The sequence below is a fragment of the Artibeus jamaicensis genome, unplaced genomic scaffold, assembly GCF_021234435.1.
Source record: "Artibeus jamaicensis isolate MK-2021 breed Jamaican fruit bat unplaced genomic scaffold, CSHL_Jam_final contig_851, whole genome shotgun sequence".
Lineage (NCBI taxonomy): Eukaryota > Metazoa > Chordata > Mammalia > Chiroptera > Phyllostomidae > Artibeus > Artibeus jamaicensis.
This window is the reverse complement of record NW_026521986.1, coordinates 6525733-6551582: the sequence shown is the minus strand read 5'-3', so window position 1 is coordinate 6551582 and position 25850 is coordinate 6525733. Positions and strand designations below refer to the sequence as shown.

The following is a 25850-nucleotide window of genomic DNA, read 5'->3' as shown; positions in this document are numbered from 1 at the left end:
GGGTTCACTCATTCACTGATGAAACAAATATTTAGTAACTATCTACTTCGTGCCAAGCACTGTATCAGATGCTGGAGGCACAATAATGCATAAAATTCTGTGATGCCTGGAATACAGAATGTGTGTGGTTACCTGTAGAGGAAGAGGGCCCTGGACAGACACATCAGTACAAATTACCTTCTTTCTTTCTGGAACAGGTGGAATGTAGCGTATGTGTGCGTGAACCTGCATAAGTGGGCAGAGACAGCCCTGAGGAAGCACAGGTAAGAGACTAGCTGACTCTCCTGGAGAATCTGGAAAAGGCATCCAAATGTGACTTGTGACCAGAACTTTATCCTAATTCAAGCCATAAAGTGTATGGAGCATTCAAGGCCAGGCAGACATGTAGTATTGCTGCCCCCAATTTATAGATTTAAAGTATATAAGTGACGTACAGAGAGACAAACTTTTTCTAGATTATGACGACAGTAAATGTCAGAGACGAGACAAGAGCCCAGGTTTCTGGGCTCCCAAGCCAGTGCTCCTCCCACTGGCCCACGCTGCCCTCTGCATCAATGAGCTATGACTGGTTTCCACCTGGTGTGGCGACCGAGGACAGTGCTACGGACTTGGTCTGCCTGGGTGTGAATCCCAGCTCCTCCTCTTACCAGCTATTTGCCTTGGAACAAATTACTTCACCTTGTCATGCCTGATTCCTTATCTCTAAAAAAATAAAGACTCACCTACCTCATGGAGTAGTCAGTTGTAAGGATAACAAGTAGTTAGTTGAGATAATGCTCGGGAAGCTTTTAGCACACTTCAGTGCGTTGTTAGCTGGTATGGTACTGATTGTATCAGGGCCGACTGGACCCTGACCATGGAGAACTCGAGTCAAGGACTGAAAGCTTGGAACCCAAGGCCAAATCTAGCCTGTAGATGTGTTCTGCTTGCTCCAGTGGGGTTTTGTTTGCATGTTTGTTTGTTTGTCTGTATGGAATTAGTTGTAACGTTTTAGCACTTGGAGATTCACATAAAAATCTGAATTTCTGGCTTTGTTTGGGAAAGAGAAAGAGGGAGAGAGAGAGAGATCTGGCAACCCTGGTCTGCATTCCTGGATGGCAGCAACGGGCAGGAACAGAGTAAAAGTGTGGGGCTTCTGATTTGCTTCAGTCTCCCTGAGCCCACTTCTCCTACCTATGCTACCAGCTTGGGTCTATAGGCATTTGAGTTGGTCGGTCCCTGTAGTAAATAATCACATGTACAAACCCAAAATAAAAAGCAAACTGAAAGCAGGGCTGCTCTGTGCAAAATGGGACAGGAAGACTGGGCCCTCCTGTTCACACTCACCCTCTGCCCACCACTCAGACCCACTCTCAACACCCTCCGCCTCCTCCACCACCACTGCCTGCCCCTTGAGGCCCCTCCGTAGAACCCCAGGGATCTGAGGGATATGATGTTTACAGTGTTAAACTGCATGGTATTCTCTGGGATTTATATACTGATCCTTTGGCCAGCCTAGGAATTATACTGGCTTATAGAACAAAGAATTAGGGATGAATAGGCAACAACTGCCTTTCAGCTAGCTGTCATGAGTTATCTAGAAGATAGCACCTGACCCCTCTGGCCGTGACTTAGGAGGAAGAAAGCCATTTGGGTGCCCCACGAGCTCCGAGGGAGGACAAGTCAGGAAGAGACCCAGCTCTGCCCTTTCAGAAGTGGGAGCCCCTGCTCTGCACGGCCTGGGCTCCTGTGCCCCTGGTCCCTGCCAAGGCTACATGTACAACGAGTGAACCTGCAACAGGTCAGGCTCGTGAGTCTTTTATGTTCAACAGGAAGAAGGGAGAAAGATCTGGCTGATAATTTGATAGGAAGAGCTCCTGGACAGTGTATTTACCTCGTAGGCATCTGTCAGCTGTCGAAGGCCTCTTTTCAGGTAGTGGAAGTGCTTCTCCCTGTGCAACACCAGCCTGGAAAGACAAAGAGCTTGTAAACTTATTCTAATAGCCTGGGCTTCCACCTCACTGCAGAACACACATGCGCACACATGTACACACACTCATTCTCGGCTTTAAGACATCCTGCCCAAGTCAATGAATGGATAACCAGCCACTCCTTTAGCTCCAAGAGCGGCTAAATCAGAGAAATCCCTCTGGAGTCTGAATGGCCTGAAAGGGTCTAAACTGGGCTGTCAAATGCTTTGGGTATGATCATCCCCTTCATGGCAGGTGACTTTGGGCTAAATGAAAAGCCACAGTGAACACATACAGCAAGGCAGTGACAAACCCAGAAAGTTTTTCCAGGGTCCAACTCTGGCTCCCCATCTTGCAAGCAATTTAAATCTGAGCCTCGCCACTTCCCTGACTTGGTTAGCCTCCGTGTTCCCAGTCATTTCTCCTGGGGTCACTTCTCTGAGGTTTGAAGTTTGCACTCTGCCTGCCCCTCAGTTATCCGTCTATTCTTCCCTCCCGACATTCCACTCCTACATGCTGACCCACAGCCCTAGCCAGAGGACAGCTCGTATCCTGCAGCCAGCTGCTCTCCTTGGCCCTGATGTCAGCACTAGGGGCTCTAGGATGGAATGTGCCGCCCATGGCCACCTGCACAGGCAGGCACAGGACGGGGGCTGTGCTTCGTGCCTGGTCTCACTGAAGAGGCCTGTGTGAGTACAAAGAAAAGGAAGAAAGTGGGGCGGCGAGGCACTCACTGCGCTTGCAGATTTCAGAAATAAAAGAAGAGCCATTCTCTTTTCTAGGTATTCAATTCAACAATTGTCTACTGAACTCCCACTACACTGTGCCCAAAGTAAGGTCATGAATGTAGTCTTTACCTCAGAAAGTCCTCCAGTTCAGTATCGGGAATGAAATAAGGACAAGAGCGGTCATGATGTACGGGGAGAGTGGGTAGGTCTCATAAAGGAACACAGGTCAAACCCCCCCGAGGCTGCACAGGGCGCGGCAGCTCACTAAGAAAGGGGAAGAGGAGGAACAGGAGGTGGCGGCCCTGGGAGACGGAGGGAGTTGTGCGAGTAGAGATGGCCAGAGGGGATCAACGGTGGGGGGGCGGTTCAGCCGGGTCGGGGGATGGAAACACTAAGGTACAGACCAGAGCTGTCCAAAGGGCTTTCAGGGATGACAGGAATGACATCTGTGCTGCCCACGAGGCAGCCACCACCCACGTGTGGTTACGGAACTCGAAATGTGCTAGTGTGACTAAGCAACTGATCTGTAACCTTTCATTTTAATTCATTTACATTTAAATCGCAGTGGGGCTAATGGCTACTACTGTGCAGCACAGGACAGTGTGTAAGAGGAGTGACAGGTCGGGGGCTTGGCCTCAATATCAGGAATGAACGCGGAAAGGAATGGTCGGAAGCAGCCGAAGCCCTTCTTACAGAGGTTGGGGTTCCCGCGGAGGAATTTCTACCCAAATTAATAGGCGGATGGAAGCCCTGCGGGGTTTGAGCTGAGGGAAGAAAATGGCCAGAACAGTGCTTTAGAAAACCTGTCTGGCAGCAGGAGGCATTCAAGGTGTGTTTACAAACTGGACTCAAGGAAAGCACTGAGTGCAGAGAGAGACGAGATGGGGAGACTGGTGAGAGGAGGTGGGGGAAAGGGGGAGCCATTCGCTTTTCTAGGTATTCAGTTCAACCACTGTTTACTGAACAACGGTTAAGAGTCAGCCAGGTGAGAGAGAGTACTTAGGCTGGAACTAGCACAGTCATCAATAATAGGCTGACTTCTGGACAGGTGGGCTTTAAGGCACTGAAAGTACACGAAGGTGAGGATGTCGGTCGCACTGTTGGAAACACGTGAGACTCAAGAGCAGGAGCCGGGTGACACAGACAGACTGGGAACCGTTCACCTGCACGCGCGTGACCGGGGGAGCTGCAGGGTGGAAACCAGAGCAGACGAAGTTTCAGGGCAGAACTGGGGGACGGCCCATCCTTGGAGCAGGACAAGGAGCCAGAGGAGACAAATAAAGAGAGTTACGTAAGCCGGGGAAGGACACAGGCAGTTTGGGAGGAGGGAATTTCATGGAGGTGTGGAGCAGTGGCAAACGCTGCAGCAAGACTGAGGAAAAGGACCACAAACCACAGAGGGGCTGGCAACCTCTGGGTGCAGATTCCAGAGAGTTCAGGGGCCGATGGGTGCAGATTCCAGATCATACAGAAGAGGAGGAGGTCAGACTGCACTGCTCTTTGAAGGAGGTGCAGGGGCCAGGACTCAGTGAACACCCACTCTGCGGACGCTGAGGGCCCAGGGCTGGGCTGGATGCTGACAGCTCCCTCAAGCTGTGGTCGGGAGATGAACACAGGCAAGTCAATGGCAAGTACAGACCTGTCCGACAAACACTGTGATCAAGAAGGCACTGGGCTCCGGCAGCACAGGGGGAGGCACGGAGGGTCAGAACACACTTCTCGAAGGACACAGTACTGAGTCAATGAGTGAAGGAGACCCAAAGGGCATGATTCAGCCGGGAAAAATGCAGGGGCTACTGTGGCGCATTCCAGTGAGTTTGGTTGAGTTCGGCTGGAGCCAAGGCACAAGGCAGTGAGCAGCAAGAAATGAGACTGGAGAGCTACAGAGGCGGACTTCAACGTGCACTGGGAGTGTGAAGGGCAAACGGGAGCCGCTGTGCTACAACACGGATGACCCTTGAAAACGCTCTGCTAAGTGAAAGAAGGCGTCAGAAAAGACCCCATATTGTATAATTCCATTTAAGTGAAATGTCTGGAGTAGGAAAATCCTTAGAGACAGAAAGTAGATTGTTTGCCAGGGGCTGGAGGCAGGGGCGGTCGGAATTGGAGGCTGAGAGCTGATGGGTTTTTGGGAGAGATGAAAACGTTCTAGATTAACTGTGGTGATGGTTGCACAACTCTAAATATACTAAAAACCACTGAATGTTTACACTTTAAATGGGTGAATTGTGTGATATATGAACTAAAACTGTTATAAAAATATTTTTAATAAAAATGTTTCAAGAGAGTCCCTGAAATATTTCAGGCACAGGAAAGACACGGTGAGATCTGCATTTTCTCCGTGGCGCCAGCTTCAGCGTACTGAATAGGTTGGGTGGTCATAAGGCCAGTGGCAGGAAACCAAACCCGCCATCTAAGTGAGTCTGTGGTAGCTGCAAGGGAAGAAAGACAAGAGCAGTGGCCTGATGGGTGAAGACAAGCGGTTCCAATAGAGGAGGGGTGAGGAAAGGGGAGATGCTGAAAATGCAAGAGCCCAGACCAAATCCACCAAGGAGGGGGCCTGGCGGGGAGGCAGGAGGGTTGGGATGGAGGGTTCAGTAGGGGAGGTGAGTTTGGCAATAGGGAAGGATTCTACATTCTTGGAGATAGAAATGATGGGAGAGAGTGTTCGGTTAGACAAACCTAGGACTCTGAAGTGGGGAAGAGGGAAACTGTGGAGATGAATGGGGGACAGCTCAATTTTCTCAGGTATTAGGAGGCGAGACCATGGGAGAGCTGTGGACTGGCCACCGTGGTGAGTGTGTTAGGGAATCTACACGAGATGAATGAAAGGGTGAGAAAGCAGTAGTGAAGGCCCAGCTGAAGCTAAGTAGTCTCAACTTTTGGTGAAGCCACTCTGCTGGCTCTGTTGTATGATTTTGTTTTCCTGGAAACCTTGCTGGGACCCATTAACAGAAGCAGCGATGGGGATGCTGTGGTAAGGACAGGTAAGATGGGAAGAGCAGAAAAGCAGAGTTGTAAAGGAACTGAATGAGATCAGAACTGAAGAAATAGCTCATGATACGCACTGGCCCAGGCTGAGCAGGCTGGGTGTGGCCACGATGGGTACAACGGCTGAGAAGAACCAAGAGACCATTGATGAGGGCAGGCAGGCATCCGCTCAGGAAGTGAGAGGAGGCTGAGAAACCCCAGCCAGGTGAGGGCAAGCACAGAACTCTGAAAGGACCGATTCACAGTGGGGTTTTCTATAGGTCAATTCTTTATACCTAAAAAACAGGCAAAGGAATTGAGATATGCTCAATACCTTGTGACGCTAAACCAGAGGGAAGGAAAAATACTCGGTTCCAAAGCAGAACACCAGTCACCCCATTTAGAAGTACCAGGATTAAAGGTTTCTTGTAAATAAGCACGACACTGGGAAAAGGGCCAGGTGAGAAGGGGCATGTGCTGGGTGGAATTATCTGCTCAGTGTGCCTGCCTGGCCGGCTGCCTGTGACCCTGTGAGCCAGCTCACGTCTGTCTTCGGCATCTGCGCCTAGCACCAAACAGGTCTCAACAGCTTTTTGTCAAATGAGCAAAAGAAAGAACAAAGGAATGGCAAGGTCAGTTTCTAACCAACAAAGAGACTGTTTTCCCTGGACATATGTCCCTCAATATGAAGAATGATGAATCTCCAAGGGAATTTAAAGTACAATCAGAGAGGCCAAGGAGAAGGGCAATTAGCCTCAGGAGTGTATCTGCTTGGGCCCAGGGGTTTGTCTGTCAGTTCTCCTGTGTGTCCGTCCACATACACAACACTGCAGGAGACCCATCAGCCAGAGGTTAACCTTTCCTATGGGAATTAGTATTTTTAGTGGGCTGAATTAAGCAACTCAACAAGAGAACCTCTAGATACTCCTGAAGAAGGAGTGAAGGGATGAATGAGTTTAAAGGAATACGGTGGACTGAATGACAGACAGCACACTTCCTCTCCCTAAACCCAGGCCATCCTTGAGAACCGTGCCTTTAGGTGGAACAGCAGAGAAGACAGGGACTCAGTCCATTGTTGGCTCCTGGGAAGACACTAAACCCACCAAAGCCAGGGGCATCTGCAGGCCAAAAGTTAGCCTCTGGCACTTAAGTAATAAGTCACTTGAGGGAGCATGGGAAGGAGATGAACTTGTTTGTAAGAAAGGACCTTGGGCAGAGCAGTATGAAGAGCTGTATCTTCTAAGTGGTGAAGACTTGGGGACTTCTAAGACAGCATCACATACAGAAATGGCAAAAAAACATGGAAGCAGGGCTTGAACTCAGAGCATCTTAACTTCGGGGCAATTGTCAACACTCAATGTTCACTGCTCTGCTACCACAGGCCATTAGCAATATTCCTCAGGTCCAAGGAGTACCAGGCACTTTTCCCAAGAAAAAAAACCATTTTCAAATTATATCTGAGTTGGGGGTACAGGGAGAGAGAGAGAAAGGAAATGTGTGTGTTTAGTTTATGCATTTCAGGTTCCTCACTAAAGGTAATGTAACTAATGGAAAAGGGTCAGTGCATAAGTGTGTGGGACAGTAAGAATAACTAACTATGGGGAAGGAGAACTTAACTACCACGGGAAAGCAGCACCCTGCTAAACAAAACTATGAAAACGATGGTCAAAAAGCTCCTTGGGACAGACCCACTCATGCATGTGCTTCGCAGTCTTTCAGGGAGACTAAAATCACTTCTGGGATGGGGGATGACTGTAGAATGCACTGACATCCAGCTTCAGCCTTGAATTTCAGCCAGATCTGCTGTTTGGCTGTGGCTCTGGAAAGCTGAATAGGCAAATGCCTCCCTCAGCAACACTGCTGGGCTCCCTGGTCCTGTGCTCAGTCAGAAGTCCTGGGAGTATGTGTGACGCTATCACCTCTGATCAGCATCATGACCTCAGAAAAACAAACAAGCCATGACATCCAGACTCACTGCCAACACCTAAATATTCACTCTAGCTAATAATAAAGGTTTGTTCCTACAATATAATGTCAAACTTTTAAAATCTGACTGCTGAAATGTTAGATACTAAAATTGTGATTAGAATTTAAAATTTTGATAAGTTTTTCAGATTTATTCTTATATTCTATAAGTTTGTTCTGTGGTGGTGATATTTGACTTCAATTTTATATTGATATGTTAATTTGTATACTCAGACATTCAGCCAAAATGTATAATATCTCTAATATTTATTAGCGTGTGTAACATAAGATGCCCATTAGCATCCTTTAAAATAATCATTTTCAAGGCAACAGTGATAAAATGGGAAATGTTAGATCCCTGAAACAAACCCTGAGCCCTGATATATTCTATGTCCACAAAGGATCCCAACCCAAGAGGAGCATTTGGGTTCCTCTCCCACATCCGACGGAAGACCAGTCCTCTTTCATTTTCTATCCTCACTCCCACAGAACAGCCTCATCCTCCCAGACTGTACCTGCCTTTCTCCCTCACAGCTCTGGAAGAATAAAAGCCCATGGGCTCTATTATGATGGTGAGTGAACAAGGAAGGCCAAATGGTCAACAGTGCCTTTGGCAACACAAAGGACCTCTGCTCGCAGAGCTGAAGACAGCAGACAGTGACTCAGAGCCCAGCCAGGTGAGTCACCGGGATGTGACTGCTACCACAAATCCCCTCCCACTACAACCAGGCACCTGACCACCAGGTCCCAGCACCACTGCAGACACAGCCTGTCTTGGGCAGAGAGTTCATTCTCTCCAAGCTATTTAAACAAATGGTGCCACTTGCTAACCCCTGACTGTGGCGGAAAGGGGGAGGGGAAAGCAATAATTCATTATTGAGGTTTGAGCTTTGAGTGAATGCAGAGATTCAGTTGATCAGTTCAGGGAAAGACTCCTCTTGTTAATTGGCATTTTCCTTCTTTCCTTCTCCAGGGAAGGAAGATAAAGATAACATTTCCACCCATCTTTCCCTTTTTCCAGTTTGCCTTTTCTGATGATTCTCTGCCTTGGCTAATTTTCTCAGAGAAAAAAAATTTTTTTCAAGGAAATAGTGGCAAAATAGAATGGTGGTGAAAAAGACACAGCGTTAACTCAGGCTAGAACCATTTGCAATGTCCCAGGAGGCAGAAGATCCCAGAGCCTAACTGGCCAGAGGTCAGGCTGTTGAGAAGGCCTCGGGAAGCTGGGAGACAGGACACGGGCGGTTTGGCTGGACGTGAGACCCCCAGCTTCCCACGGGGAGTGTGTCGGCCTGACCAGCTCCGTTCAGAGGGGTCTCGGGAAGGTGCTGCATCCCTGAGACAGAATGAGGACCACGCACAGTTCAGGACTAGTCCTTTCTGAGGGCTGGAAATACAACACAGGACAGTTTGGGAGAAATAATTTATGACTAAAAGAAAAATGCTAATAAAGGAATGATGTAACCTCATGCAATTCTACTGGGATACATTAGAAAACTAGAAAAAAGCAAAAATACAGGTTCACATTACACAGGGCCCAGCAGAAGTGACAGCTCCCTGAGTGTGGCTGGTAGGGTAATAACGTGGGTGTCATAACTTATAGTTTTAATTTGAACATTTCACCCAAAATGTCACATGGTGTGCTTGAGTGTAACAGTGTTATGTTACAGAATTACATGCCTGTGCTAAAAAAAGGGGGCATTATTTGTGCCAGGCCCTGAATAATAAGTTTCTGCTTATAATCCCTTTTCCGGAATTTCTAACACCAAAGAGCTTAGAAGACTTCGACCTGCTTAGTGCTGAGGAAAACAAAAGGCCTTACATTGCCCACTTGAAATGTCATCATTGGGATCTGCTGCACAGCTACCAACAAGGGCCAGCCTGGGAGAAGCTCAAACTTCCCACAGTTTCCCAGTCAAGTAATAATGTATATCAAAGAATCCATCATCTGCCATGCCCCTGGACCCTGCATCTGGACCCAAAGTGCGATGTGAAAAACCTGCAAGTTCTCATCTGAACACCAGAGAAGCAGCTCACAACTAAGCGACAGAACCTGAACTGCCTCTCTCCATCTTCAGCCCGCAGAGTCCAGGCCTCCAGGGGCATCCCCATGTCACACCTGCTGGCTCAGTTCAAGTGGAGCATCTCCCAACTGCACTCTAATAGAGGGCGGAGTTGGCATCATAAACACATCCAGGTAGCCACAAGGTCAAGAAGCACCAGTCTCGCAGCAGACTCATCCCCCGAGGTTGGATAAAGTCAAGGTGGAAAGGGGAGCCCTGGGTGGATAGCCCAGCTGGTTAGAGTGTCGTCCCCATACCCCAAGGTTGCAGGTTTGATCCCTGGTCAGAGCACAGACGAAAATCAACCAGTGAAGTGGGGCAACAAATGGCTGTTTCTCTCTCTCTGTGTCAAATCAACTTTCAAAAAAGGAGGAAAGAAGAAAGCCCCCCACAGGAGGGGGTATCTCCCAAGCCCTCTCAAACTCCCAATCACGGCTTACCTTGGTACAAGGTGGTTGAACTTGTAAGCACTGAAGACCTCTTGGATCCTTTCTTCCACCTTTGCCTGGGAAGGATGCAGGAGTCGGGAGAGAGAAAACAAGCACGGATGAGACCTCCACCAGCTTTTTCTTCCTGTTGCCACAAAGGCCCGCTGGCTGAGTTGCCTGGTGTGGTTCTGTACTGCATAGCACCATGAGGCTGCATGCAGCAGCCCTGCAGGATGACAGGCTTAGACGAGGAGAGAGAGAGAACGCCCTGCACCGTGCTGGCTCACAGCTGACTTTTCCAGTCCACTGACCCATAACGTCCAAACTAAGGGCAGTCCGGCTCCCTGACACCAGCTACTCAGGGCGCGGATGAAGACAGATACATTTTGCTTGAAAGACTGATTCTTGCCTGCTCAATGAAGTTGTGCGGGTGTTCATTTTACTAGCCATTTTCAAATACACAACTAATTTGTGCTAAGAATCATACTTACTATTGTTTAAGTACAGATTTAAGTACAGTGAACAGAATTCAAACCCCCCAAGGGATTTAAAAGACCACCCATCACAGAAACACCAAAGAAGCAGGGTATCTGCTCGCTGGTTCTACATCACTCACGAGACTAAACTGAAGGATCTGCGAGAGCCCGATCACCAAGGAAACCAGATCACCCGCGTCCTCTGCAGCCCACACCACCATGCAGTCATACGGGACAGCTTCCGGAAGAAAGGGGACAGCGATGCGGGGGGCAGCTAACAGGATACAGGGTCTCACCTTCCTCAGTGTCCCTACTCCGTAGGGAGGCATGTCCTCGCTGAGATTTCAAGATATATAATGATGTCATCTCTGGGAAATTTAAAAAATGTATTGTTTCTGAAACACCCACTGAGCCACAGCCGCTTGTCCCTTTGACAACTGTGCAGAGACGATTTGCGATGACAACGGCAGTAGTGATGTGAATCATCTAACACGCAGCCAATCTAAAATTCATTTATATGTGGTTTTAGGATGTACTTTGATATGTGCCTTTGAAGATAAATCTGAGGGATGATCTGGCTAAGGATGGACAATACTTCAAAAAGCAGTCTGAAGTCACTATGAGAACTTGACTCAGGAGGAATAAGAAAGTCGCCCCAGATTCCTCATCCTTTTCCCATTCTAGACACTCACGTGGTGTAACAAGATGCAGAGTGGGGGGGGGGTCTCCAGAAAACCGCCACAGCGCTTGGCTGGGGGATGTGCATTATAATGGCAAGGGGATAGCCATGTCTTTCCAGATGTGTATGGATCAGCCGGGGTGCTGCAGGGGTTTTGAGTCACACTCGTCCTGACTAGAGGTGGCAGCCAAGAGCAGGTAGAACAATACAGGGAAACTGGCAAATGTAGCCCATTGTGGGAGGGGTCAGAGAGGAAGGTCATGCAGGAAGCTCTGGGTCAGGATTTAAACTAAGGGCAGGCAGCCATAAGGGGAGAACCATGTCGCTGGTAGTGAGCAGAGTAACCATGTGGTTTGGAAAGGGCTTAGTAAGCAGGGAGCCATGAGGAAGGAGAGCAATGGTGTAGCAGCCACGGGGAGAGAGGAGTAAGCAAGCAGCTGTGTAGTTTGCAGTCAGGATCCCACCATGCGTCCTGGTACAGTAAGGAAGGGGACATGCTGCCGCTCTAATGGTGCTGCCCTAGCTGACTCCAGAGCCACCAGGGACCCCGCCCTGTAAGACACTGACCTGTTGCCTCATGGACCCAGACTCTATCCAGACTCTTGGGACTTGTACCTTTCCTAGACTTCACCATGATCCCACGCCAAATAGCACATGTTTTCCTGGACTCTAACACGGAGGCTGCTGACAACGTACCCCAGATCCTGAAGGAGGGAGCTGCTGTGAGACCGTTTGCACAGCCTGCTTAAGCACAGATAAGGATATGCGGAACTTCAGGGCCTTTGGCTTATAGCCTTTGGGGGAGCAAGTGTTGTATCTCATAGGAGAACAGGGCCCTGAGCTGAAGTTCTCCCACCCCCTCGAGGTGGGAATGTTATAAATAAAAACCTGTTTCTTCCAATGCTGATTGCTGGGTATACACCAAGGCGGCACGTGGACGGGCCCCCCTGTGCTCAGTTACAATGGGACTGATACAAAGCACCAGCCTAAATGGAACACAGACTGCATTTCTCAGCTGTGCCTTCCTTAACTGAGAGCCGAAAGGGACAGAAATATATACAAGACAAGATGTGCTGGTATAGTTAAGTGAATTGATGAATTCTGAATGAAACAAAAGCAAGTGGGCAGAAAACGCACTTCCTTTACTCAAATGCAAGCTGGTGCAAATCCATATGACTTAATAGTCAAAGGCTAACGGATGAGCCCATCCCCTCCTTAGCATTTTGACACTTAGACCCCTGGGAGAAAAGCTTCCAGCCAAGAACTTCTTGATGAAAAAGTTCAGTTCCTTCTCAGGCAACACCAGCAGCTAAGTACTAGATGAGGAAAATGGAGTTCTATGTCTAAACTAAGACATTTGACAGAAACAGAGAGGTATGTACGTCATAAAGCAAAGCAGAAAATGCCTCAACTATTCCCAGTATGGTGTCATTTCTTCTTGATTTTTTAAAAAACATTTTATTTATTTATCTTTAGAGAGGAAGGGAAGGAGAAAGGGAGAGAAATATCAATGTGTGGTTGCCTCTCATGAGTCCCCTCCTGGGAACTGGCCTGCAACCCAGGCATGTGCCCTGACTGGGAATGGAACCTCGATCCTCTGGTTCGCAGGCCTGTGCTCAATCCACTGAGTTACACCAGCCAGGGCTTCTTCTTGATTTTTCCTCAACACATTTCCTAACCACATTCTTCAGAATGAACAAGTGCTTTTCCCAGGCAGTTAATAACTGACTCATGTCTGAAAATCTAAATTATGAATTGTATTAATACCTCAGTATTACAGGTCAGCTTTTCATAATAATGGATAAAAAAAATCACTTTATTTTTCCTAAGAACTGGTAAAATTTTCTAATAGTTTTATGAGATAAAATTCACACACTATTCAATTCACCCATCTAAAGTGTACAATTCAATGGCTTTCAGTATTTTCACAGAGTTGTACATCCATTACCCCAATTAATTTTAGAACATGTTCACTACCCCCAAAAGAAACCCTGCACCCCTTAGGACTCACCCCAAACCTCTATCCACCCAGCTCCTGCCAACCACTAATCTGATTTCTATCTCCATAGATTTGCGTATTCTGGATACTTCATGTAAGCGAAATTACACAATATATGGTCCTTTGTGACGGGCTTCGTTCAGCATAAGGCTTTCAGACTTTATCCACATGGCAGCATGTGCCAGCACCTCATTTCTTTTCACTGCTGAGTACTGTCCCATTATGTGAATATGAGTCTATCACGTTTTGCTTATCCGTTCATCATTTGATAGGCACGAGGTTGTTCCCACTTGGGGGCTATGACGAATAACGCTGCTATGCACATTTCATTTCTCTGGGGTGTATACCTAGAAGAGGAATTGCTAGATCTACGGCAACTCTGTGCCTCACTCTCTGTGGAAGCGCCGGGCTGCTTGCCACAGCAGCCGCACCATTTTGCATTCCCACCAGCAGTGCGGGAGGGTTCCGACTTCTCGTCCTACCTGACACACGGCATCACCTGTCTTTGATACAGCCCTCCTGGTGGTGGAAAGCAGCTTCTCATTATAGCTTTGATTGCCTTTCCTGATGGCGAATGACGCTGAACATGTTTGGGGGGGTTATTGGCCATCTGTAATCTTCTTTGGAGAAATACCTATTCAGATACTTTGTTCATCTTTAAAACTGGGTTATTTGTTTTTTATTACTGAACTGTAACAGTACTTTATATATTCTAGATACAAGTCCCTTATCAGATACACGACTTGCAAAAGTTTACTCTCATTCTGTGCATTCTTTAGGAACTGGTGTAATTTTTCATAGAAAAAGGTCACCCAAGAACACACAGCACGGTTTTTGGAGCACAGCTTCACAAGTAACACTTGGCAATAAGCCTGAATTGGTTTTTGACAAATAGTAATGGGGTAATATAGGAATTTTAAAGTACTCATCTGGGGAGGAAAATGCCAAAGTAACCACCAAAACATGCAACATCCTTTTTTTTTTTGCCTCTACTTCTCCCCATATAGCCTCCCAGTGTTATATAAAAGCATTCTTTAAATGTTCTGATTTGCATAACAGGAGGAAAAGACCAAAAAAAGCTGGCTATAAAAGAGTTAACATAGCAGGCCTGAGAGTGCTGTTTGAAAGGCCTGCCGTGGCTGGTGTCTGGGAACCTGGGTTCCAGGCGAGCCCCACCCTTCCCCAGACTGGAGAGAGCGGCTCACTGCCTGAACCACAGGAATTACGATAAACCGCTGCTTTTCTCCCGAATCGCGGAGGTCTGAGTGGTGCTGGGCGGAGGGCACCTGGGTGACGAGCCTCCGGGCCTCGGCACAGCCACAGGCACCACGTCTCTCCCAAGCCTCCCTGGTCCACGGCGCTTCACACGTGGCCTCACAATTCACAGTTGGGCGGAGGGGTCAAGCCCGTCCGCTGTGACGCCAGCGAGAGAAGGCCCCTGGAAGCTTATGCCGCGTTTTCTCCAGGCATCACCCCATGAGCTTTTTCCCTTTGCTGATTTTGCTGTGTAGCTTTTGCTGTAATGAATCATAACCGTCAGTATGACTACATGCTGAGTCGTCTGAATCTTTGTATTGAATCACCGAACCTAGGAGTGGCCTTGGGGACCTTCATCACAGCAGTAAATTTAGAAACTTAAGACTCTGGGACAGAACTAGGGAAATTAGTCATAACAACTGCACAACATCTATAAGCAAGATCTATCACTAAATTCCTTTTAAAATTATCAAAATCCTCACTTAAAAGAGAACTCAGAGCTAACTATTAAAAAAAGAAAGCTAAATCGTGACAAACTCTGAATACTAGATAGCTCTCTCATAGGAACTCAAAAAACAAAAAGCTGCTTTGGTACAGGGATGCTAAAGTGTGGCCACTTTCCCTGGCCTCTCGTTTTATCTTGAATTTCCATGCTTCCTTTCCAACCCAAAGGAATGGACTATTCTACCCCAGCTAATGTTTCCCTTCTGCATGAGAACCCTCACAGGCAAGGCAGTTACCAACTAGGTACAACACAAAGGCTGATTACCAGCCCTATAACAACAGATCATTTTCCTTTCCATAAATAGCAAAGGGCCCGTAGGTTCATTTCCCTTGGGCACAGGACACATAGTTCATGACCATCTTATTTTTCTTTTTGTATTTTTTCCATTACCATTTAGCCCGCTTATTAGGCACCCCCATCACTGCACTTTTGTCCAAGTCCATGAGTCCTTTTTTCCTTTTTGCTCAATCCCTCCAACCCCGCCCCCTTTGCTATCATTCTGCTATCTATGAGTCTGTCTCTATTTTGCTTGTTAGTTCAGCTTGTTCACTAGATTCCACATATGAGTGAGATCATACGGTATTTGTCTTTCTCTGACTGGCTTATTTCACTTAGCATAGTGTTCTCCAGGTCTATCCATACTGTTTCACAAAGGGTAAAATTTTCTTCTGTTTATGCCTGGGTAGTATTCCATTGTGTAAACGTACCATAGTTGTTTTATCCACTCATCTACTGATGTGCTGTTTTTTTAAAGATCCTCACCAAAAGATATGTTTATTGCTTTTAGAGAAAGAGGAAGCAGGGTGGGGGGAGGGAGAGAGAGAGACATCAGTGTGAGACAGAAGCAGGCTGGGAGAGCAGCAGGCTGACAGCTTTGGGAGTGGGTGGTTGGGGGCGGAGGGATTGAGCAAGACAGAAAAAGGGCTCATGAACACGGACAACAGTGATTGTGGGGGAGGGGAATAGGGTTTACAGGAGATAAATGGTAATGGAAAGAATACAACAAAAATAAATATATTTTTTAAAACAGCACATAAATACAGAACTTACGGGTGCATAAAAGGATGAGAACTGAAGAAGTAGAAGTATATACAGTCAATTCAGGACAGAAGTAGCTTCCGGAAAGGGTGAGGGACAAAATGTTAATTGTTTTCCTTCAAACAAACAACCAGAATTGAAAAATTAAGGTGTCAGCAACTGCTGATTCTAGGTGATAGGAAAATGGGTGTTAATTATATTATCGTTTGTACTTTTTGTTAACTATAAATTTCTTTAAAAAAAGAAAAGAAAAAGAAAAAGATTCAGCCCCGACCAGTGTGGCTCAGTTGGTTGGGTATCATCCCGCAAGCTGAAAGGTCTCAGGTTCGATTCCCAGTCAGAGCACATGCCTGGGTTGCAGATTCAGTCCCCAGCTGGGGTGTGTGTGAGAAGCCTCAGTGTGTGAAAGGCAACCGCTCGATGTTTCTCTCTCACATCAATGCTTCTCTCCCTTTCTTTCTCCCTTCCTTCCCCTCTCTCTAAAAATAAATAAAATCTTTAAAAAAAAAAAGATTAGAAAGTGCTTAGTTTTATGATGCCTTATCTCCCAAGCTTCCCCACATCCTACATAGATGGGTCACAACAAAGAAACTGTGTTCTGAAAGTTCACTGGTAAGTCAGTCGCTTAGACCTTAACAACTGTGCTGTCCAAGCAATGTCATGCCAAACAGGTTCCAAGCCAGCCCTCCCAAACCCATTTACTGTACAACATAACCATTAATTCTAACTGTGAATTCGAACAGTACATCTCCGATTTCCTCCAGGCATGAAGCAACTGGTCACCTACTACAGGGTAAAAAGAGAACACAATGGTTCTGAGTGAGAAGTTTGCACCTGCTTCCGACTGGACACAGGCCAGGCGTCTCTAAGCACAGAATGTTTTTAAGTTTGCTACAGTCAGATTATATATTTTGAGGGGTACTAGAAGATGCCTTCCCAAAACCTCTTTGGCATCTGGATTATTTTAAGGTAAAGGCCATTTGATAAATAAGAGACACAGGAAAAGGTCTAAAAACAGGGCATAAAATTTCATATTGTAAAGTTTTTTGATGTAAAAATGTCTCCCTCTCTGTACCAGAAGTGGAGAACTCCTAACAACTCTAATCAGCGGACAAGATGCAACTTAACTCTTCATAACAAATCTTACTAAACAACTCTCGTTTACCATGCTTTTCCCGTTCTCTTCCTATAACTTAGCTTTCCCACCTAGAAGGCCCATTCCTTCTTCTTTGTTTTAGCCTAAAATAATATAAAACCCCGAGTTCTACCCACCCCTCTGGGTTGCTCATGGATGGGTGCTACCATGGGTACTTACAAAATGCGTGTGTTAATACATTTCTGTTTGTTTTTCTCTTGTTAGCCTTTGGCTAGTCTAATTTACAGGGCCCAGCCGGAGAATCCAAAATGGGTAGAGGAAAAGGTGTTTTCCCTGCTCCACTATATATTTATATTTACATATTCATGCATGCACATATATCTTTAGATAGATAATGAAACTAATAAATACATATCAGTGTGTGTATCTATCACCTGTACACAGGATAGAAACTAATATGTATATTGTGTGTTTTCTGATGATAGACTGCGTCAGAATCCAGGGTCTAGAGATAAAGTGAAGCATCCAGTCCACAAGGCTGAAGGGCCACAGCAATAAATAAATGCAGATCCAACCATCTACCTTCACTCTTGACAGCTCTGTTTAGAAGATATTTTCTGAAATTTTTCTAGAAATCCAACCAACAGAACCACAGAATAATCTCCACTCACAGGTGAGTCATAAAAACCAGCTAATACATTTGGTACTTTCTCTTTCACAGGTTCTCTCTACAGCGTGTCTCATGACGCCCTGACTTTCATATCATGGACCGTTGCTTCTCTTCTTCCTACATTCCCCGCCCCCCCCCCTCCGGGGAGGACACTTCCAGAAAGCAGGTTTGCTGCCTGAGACTCCTGCTAATTCTGAAGATGTGGTCAAAGAATCATTAATGGGTGAAATATAAGGCAAGGACTCTTCCTAAAAAAAAATCTCTTGGGTGGGGGAGTCACTTTATAAGTAATCTTTACAAAGTAACTCTTGCTGTGGTGAGTTCTTTCAACTCTTTACTCTGAACACAAAGTACCACCTGAGGTTGACACATCCACCTGAAATAAGGTCTGGTCATGGCTGTTTATAGAGGTAAGCTGAGTTTACCTTTAAGAAGAAGACAAAGTTTACCTTTACAGAAGAAGACAAATTAAACAGATTTAGTCATTATTCCTGGGGATATGAACTCACACTTCCACATGTAAGTTGCCATTGTAAAATCTTTTAAAGATCTCTTTAAAAAGTAATAATGTGGTTAAATTGTGGCAATCACAGATACACACAGACTGGACACATTGGGAGAGAATTCTAACTGTAACTTGTAGTAAAATAGTCAATGACGATATCTCACCATACTCACAAAGGGTGAATTTCAAAAAACTGCAAGTGTGGTTTGGAAAATCATATCAGCTCATCCAAAATGTGGCCCCAGTAATGACAAACATACTAAGTCAAATATGGATATGAAGAGTTTGAAGAAAACTATTGTATGAATAGGAGGAGGAGGAAAAACAGTATTTCCGAATTAGTGTGACTTTGCCCCTGGCCCATGTGGCTCAGTGCTGGGGCATCATTCCCATAACCGAAAGGTTGTGGCTTCGATTCCCCATTCAGGAGCGTACCATCCCCTGGTTGGGGAATATGGCAGGCAACCAATAGGTGCTTCTCTCTCACACTGACGTTTCTCTGTCTCCTTTCCTCTCTCTCTAAAAGCAATGAAAAAATGTCCTCAGGAGAAAATAAAAAGAAAAGAAATAAAAAATAAATTATTTTGATTTTTATAGAGTATGTGATTTTAAATAGATCTATGTACCTAAATTAAAAATATAAATTTTGTAAGTAGACATTTGATGTGTTTGCCTACATACCTAAAAGTACGTGTATTTTCAAGTTGACACAAAAAACACTTTGGGGGACTTTTTAATGGGGAAGAATGAGGAAATTCTTGATATTTGAAATTGCCTTAAACTATATGCTAAATTTAAAAAAATAAAATTGATTCACATAGCTACCCTACTGACTACTTAACCGGGAAGAGCTCTCTTTCCTTCTATCAGACACAGAAAAAAAAAAACAACTGGTAAGTTCGATCATATTTAGTGGTTTGTTCTGCCTCCATTTAATAATCTTTTGGAGGCTATGACTTGAAATGAGTCAACAGCAAGAGTTCCCCCCCTCGGGGGACTGCGGTGGCACAATGCCCGTCACTTCAGGCCAGATCTTCAGCCTGGCTGCCCACCCCACCCCACCCCACCGCCTCCCCCACTCAGCTGACCTAGTTTCCTACCACAGCCAACATGCACCCTCCATTCATTCCTGGTAAGTCTTCCTTCACGCCCCCAACTCCATCCTTTGCAACCCAGCCCCGGTCCCATGAAAAGACGTTTTCCAGAGGCCTCAGCCCCCAACAGACAGGCTGCTGCCCCTGCAATCCTGGAGCAACGCAGTCACAATTTAGCATTGAATTACATGCTTTTATAAGTGATTCTGTGATTGCTTCAAGCACATGGGTATTTTTTCCTCTGAGAGAAAAAATCCTGAGAGCAGGGACTCAGACTAATAATTCTAGATTCCCCTCAGAGTTGACTGTCACTTCACTGAATGTTGTCTAATGACATCATGCCACTTCAAGTGGAGGATGCGTTTACCCCTGTTCAAGGGCAAACCGCAAGAAAAACACAGGAATAATACCTTCAGTAAACAACTGTTTTTAACAAGCTGCTACCTCTGAGACCGCACCAGTGTTGACCTACTGACCTGAATCACAGAGCATTTGCAACAGGGTGACTGCAGACGGCAGAAAAAAAAAGACAACCACTAATAAAACAATTCCATCTTGCCTTTGAAGCTATAAAAGGTGCCCCATGCCTCAAATCTATCAGTAAAACAGTTTGTCAAGGTAGAGTCATTCAAAAAATACCCAGATCCTGACCTCAGACACTCTACAACACCAACGTTCCACTGCCATGGCCCTGAGTGAAGCAGCCATCACTTGTCACCTGCAGTATTGCAACAGCCTCCTAACTAGTTCCCCTGCACCCTCTCCTCCTCACAATCTACTTCTCAGCCGTGACCTAAATGAACCTGATGAAATGCTAGTCAGAGTGTGTCAGAACCCTCCAATGGTGGATCAGTCTGGGAGGTAACAGATGGCACACTCAAAGTGGGTGCTTTGAGGAGATTTGATGAAGGAAGAAGTTACAAAGGCATAGGCAGGTGCAGCGAAACCGCAAAGGACAGTGCGTACTCTGGGGCTGGCAACGCCGGGGCGCTCGATGCCCCCACTAGGCCGGAAGGTATGAAGAGAAGGAGACAGACACAGACAGCCCCACGAAGGAGGCACCTAATAGGAGATGTGACCTTAAGTCTAGAGACACACCAGCCCGCGCAACCCTGTAGGAAGAAAATAAATGTGCAATCTCATTTTTCTCCCTCTCTGTCACCCCTGTCCATTACTCCCCATGGCCAAACACAACCAGCAGCCATAAGGCAAGGGGGTCTGTCCAGCAGGTCCACCTCCTGGGGCACGTCCACAGAGCAAGCAGGGTGGAACAGGACAGAGAGGATCTGGGGAAGGAAACAGAAGCTACCCAGCCCAATGGCTTCCCGTCTCAGTCAGGGTATTTGAAAGTACTTACACAGGGCCCTCCACAATCCAAACTCATCTCCCATCCTTCTGTTTGTTAACCTCTTCACTCACAGTGGCTTTCCACTCAGCAGGCACGCTCTTGCCTCGGGTCCTTTGTACTTGCTGCTTTTGTACCCAGAATGCTTTTCCCCACAGACACACATATGGCATGTTCCCTCACTTACTTCAGGTCTCAGCTAAAATGTCACATCATCAGAGGTTTTCTCTTGTCATCTTATTGAAAAACTACCCCTGCGCCCACCCCACCCATTCCTGCCATACTCTATCTCCCTTGTCCTGCTTTTTTGCTCTCTGCAGCATTTCCCTCCAATTATCATATCTAATAAATGATGGACAGATATATAAATAGATAGCTTACCCTTTTTTAACTAACTGCATCCTGAACAAAAAGTTCCATAAAGCCATCAACTTGGCCTTTTTCTTTTCACTGTGTTACATCTCGTGCCCAAAACAGTACCTGACACAGAAGGCCCCCAATATTTGTTGAATAAATTGAGTTAACAAAACAGAAGGAATCATAACTAAGGGCTCTTTCCATTACTTATAGGTTTAACTTCAAAATCAAATTGTTTTTTAACAGATAAAGTCTGCTGGTAATCAGATAGGACACAGGTGATGAGTATTTGTTTTGTTGGCAACGGCACAAAATTGAGCTCTGACAGTAAATCTCTATGAATAAATTCTTCAGTCAGAACCAAAAGAATGACCGTAGTGCCTTCTGTAAACAACTCCCCTTGCAAGGTTGGTACTTCTTATTAATATATCATTATCAAACTCCCAACCTAATGCTTCTCTAAGCCTCAGTCTTGTCTGTAAAATGTGTATGAATGATATGATGTGTGGAGAGCCTTTAGCACAATGCTGGGACCCAATAAATGGGCACTATGGTGATAATTAAAGCATTGAGGCAACCATGAAAATGAGATACTACATTATCTTCCCACTATCTGGAACTGTTTATCCTAGACTTTTAAAATTCGAGCTGGATTAATAACAAAAGGAAATCTTTTATTTCCTTTCCAACTACCCCACAACTGAGCCTACATTTGAAAGACACCCTGTAATACTAACGCTCCATATCTGAACCTAGCAACCACTCCTGGCCCAGGGCTTGGCCCAGCCTTTTGCAGACCAGAACCTTGTATTCATTTTTGCATCACTCACTTTTGCCTAGGTACTTGGAATATAAGTACTGGTGTTTTCTTGGTAGAACTAAGCAGGGACACTCTACTGAAATAAAAAGTAGTATAGAAAAGAGAGAAAGAGCAGATCAGTAAGATCCTGTAGGTTTTTGATTGATGGGAGATTTCGTGGCTGTCTTTTGTAAAGACTTCTGTAAAAGGACACACTGGTGATCTAACTAACCTGGGGGAGCTAGATTAAAAAGATAAATGTTTCCTTTTCTACCCCAAGGTCCCTGAAGCATAAATCTCCAGTATTAACATTCTCTCTGCTTCTACATGTGTAACTGTGTAGTTAGTCAAGGCTTTGCTTTTGTTTTAACTAACTTATAATTATATCGTTAGTTGTAATATACACTATAACAACTATCACTACTAATTTTGCCTCAGAGGAGGCTTTCAATTTCAGATATGAAAGTCCAAGCAGGTCCCTCCAAGATTAAGCCTGAGATTGATTTTATCAAAAGATCTTATTGTAGTCAGTAACCTGATGTGTACTTGTAAGTATTAAAAAGTATCACCCTGACCACTTCTCCTGCTGACAGATGGGTAAACATTTCCACGATAACTTGGGAACAGTCGGGGAATGAGAAGAAAACCAAAACTATAGTTCACTACTCATTCCTTAAACAGTTTTCAAAGCAATAGCTCCAGTACTACTTCGATGACTCAATGAACCACAAGGAGTCCAAATTTTATACTTTTATTGTAAACACTTTCCAAACTATATTGTTTTCCTGTGTCTTCCCCAAGCAGGCTGTGCCATGCTCATGGTCAGACGCTGTTTTATTTCTCCGCATTTCCAGCGTTGAACATTGTGTCCAACACACTGCTGGTGCTCAAATGATTGAATGACTACTAAAATGACCACACACGAGGCAGGCCTCAAAACTGGCACTGGGGGTCAGAAATTAAACAGATCGTGAAATGGCATGTCCTCACTCTGGCCGCTTGTCTTCCACTCTGTCCCGAAAGTACAGGTAAGGTGGGGAAAGTGTACTACCCTTCCGAGAACCTCCCGCTGTCCCGGCGGAATGGAGTGGGCTGTCTGACCCGCCCGAATTGCTTTGTGACCTCCAAGCACAGAACACGATTTTCTCCGCTCCCTAAGACACCGGGACCCAGGTACTGTCCTTTTCACCAAGCCCCTGACAACGACCCCTCCCCACAAACGCTCCACTCCCTATACCATTCCCGGGCGCCCGGACCATCCCAGGAAGGAAGCTCCGCGCTGCACTGTGGGAGTCGTAGTTCCGCGATAAGTTCCGCACCCGGACGGCCCAGTGGATGGGACTCTCACTCCCAGAAGACCCCGCGCGCAAGCCTCACCTAGTCCTGTCATCTCACCTGTTCTATGGACGTGACTGTTTCCACCGAGTCGTCTTGCAACCGCTCCCTCGCGTGCTCGGGCCTTAGAGAGTATAGTGGCTCTGACCAGACAGGAGAGGAAGATGAAGGGCAGTAGCAGGTGAAGGAACTTGGAGTAGCCATGATCAGTAGAACAGCGGGTGGTGTATAGGGCTCAGCTTCGTCCAACAACAACGCGCATTGAAACTCGAGCGGGTTAAGGAGCTACGGCGAGCGGTTAGAGTCAAAAAGATTGTGAACGCGAATCTCTTCAACCTACCAATCTTCAAGGAGTGAGTTAACGAGATGCTGCCGCCCCCGACTGGTTAGAGTTGCTGCTGCAAGAGGCTCAACTTCCTGGAGGGCAAAGAGGGAAAGATGTGTACAATACTTCTGAATTTCCTTTGAGAGACCGTGGAGGATACCTCGGTTCGTTAAGCAAAAGAATACACACACACTTCAACATTCTGCTCAGTCTCACTTAATTATAAGCTGTAGTTCGGGTGCCCAAGAACCCAGTGATTGTAACTTTGGAAGCAGCTGTAACGTTTCTGACAGCTCTCCTTCCTGATTGCCTCAGTTACGCTATTACTAACAGAATTATTGTATTGTGCACCTTTGGATCCGTGACAGCCTCCCCAGGAGAAGCCAGCAGCTTCTCAACAAAGGAACTGCCATCTCGGTACTCAGTGATGAAGGGAAGGGGCATTGTAAATCTCTCCTACTCCCTTGGGGGTTACAGTGCAGTAGCAGGAACTAAAATTCAATAGAAGCAACGAGTGTAAATGAAAAAACAAAGGCAATATTCATTCATTTATCCATTTTTTATGGAGCACCTACTACATGTCAGGCACTGTTCTAGGTCCTGGGAACACAGAAGTGAAAAGAACAAACAAGGTCCCTGCCCTTGGGAAACTTATAGTGTAGTGGAATAGACAGAATTAAGTGAAGGAACACATAAATATGTGTTAATAAATGGTATTAAGGAAAACAGGGTCTATGAGAAATTAAAGTAGGATGGTACTAACTAGATTGGGTGGTGAGGCCAAACCTCTTCACATAAGTGACATGTAAGCTGGGACCTGAAGGATGACAAGGAGCCATCTGTGTGAACAATATAGGGAAGAGTTCAAGAGGAAGAAACAGCAAGATGGAGACAAATGCCATAACTAGACGTGTGTTTATATTAATTCTGACATTTAATCTGAAGGTATTCAGAATTTTTAAAACCCTATTGAATGGGGTTAATTATATACACCTCCATAAAAATCATTTGAAGTTGTAACATTGGGAAACCCCTGGTACCTTTGCACAAGCACAAGAAAATAATCTTTGAGCCCCCATATCAAAAGGACAACACCAAAAATCTAATACCAAGATGTTAAACTGTTCAGAGTACGGCAGTTGTTGGGGCATGGGAGCGGATAACAGACTTCCCACATAGACTTGGATACAAGCTCAGTTTCTTGATCAGAGCATTTTCATCTGTTCCCACTCATTTCCAAGTCACATATCTAGGGCCCAGGGAATGGTGGTGTGATATTGCACAACCAGCCATTCTCCTGGTCTCAGACTCTGGTGTCAAAAAGAAGCACTCAGAAAGATTCTAAGGATGAGGCCAGGGTGGCCGAAAGGCCTCAAGCCATGTCCATTGTGAGGGAGGAAGAAACTTTCCTCTACTTATGATTTGTTCAGCTGATCTGATAATTAAATTAAGACAGGTTAACAAAAGAAAATGATCAATTTAATTACATATGTACCCATGGGAACCGCGCATACAGAAGAGATTTAGAGACAGTTAAAACGGGGCATGCGTGGCATTCTGAACTAAGTATGAGGCAAGGTGTCTTGGGGTTTCAAAGGGTCATTGCCGGAGAAGAAGAGCAGATGTTCAGTAATTAGTAGTTTTTCCTGCTATACAGATACATTTTGTAGAAAGGTTACTCTCTGATCATCTCTTCTTATGAGCAAGCCTCCGAATTTGAATTTTTCTATGTACTTAAAGGGGTGGGGGACAGAAGTTTCTCTTGAGCTCTCCAGGTCACAGTTACCCTTAGCTCAAAATAATCCACATACCACACAGGCATACCTTGGGGTGACTCCTTCTGAACACCTACACCATTTTAGCGGTACTAATGTCAAGTTAAGCCCTGGACATGGCGGAATGTTATGAAGTCTGAGAATAAGTGAGACTGTGTGGGTTAGGATCACCAATACGGCTGCACTATACTCCCCTCTGTATTGGCAACCTGCTGTCTTTCCCCTAGTTCTGTTTTAGAAAAAAACTCTCTGACAGAAGTCCAGGTCATATGTAAGGATTCAGCCCTCTTCATAAAGAGTTACTTTGCTGGCTAGAAATTTAAATTGAGCTATTTGAAAGAGTAGCTGGAAGCATTTTGTAACAAATTGTTACATCTATATCACAGGTGTTCTTAAAGCAAGTGCAAATTGTATCCAAATAAAAACACATTTCTGAAATGCAATCTCCTCTGCGGGGGGGGGGGGGGGGGGTCTGAAAGATATTAACAGGGG

General features: G+C 45.7%; 1 protein-coding gene across 1 annotated transcript in view; it reads right to left on the bottom strand.

Annotated features, from left to right (window-relative positions):
• The window catches only part of FNTB (farnesyltransferase, CAAX box, beta), a 62031-nt gene extending 38496 nt beyond the window's left edge, over positions 1–23535 (bottom strand). Inside the window, exons 1-3 of the mRNA XM_037125894.2 lie at positions 23319–23535; positions 10116–10180; positions 1874–1946 (exon numbers count right to left, since the gene is read on the bottom strand). Coding sequence (XP_036981789.2) covers positions 1874–1946; positions 10116–10180; positions 23319–23462 — 282 coding nt within the window. The 5' untranslated portion in view covers positions 23463–23535. The remainder of the gene's footprint in view (positions 1–1873; positions 1947–10115; positions 10181–23318) is intronic.
• Positions 23536–25850: the final 2315 nt, after the last annotated feature.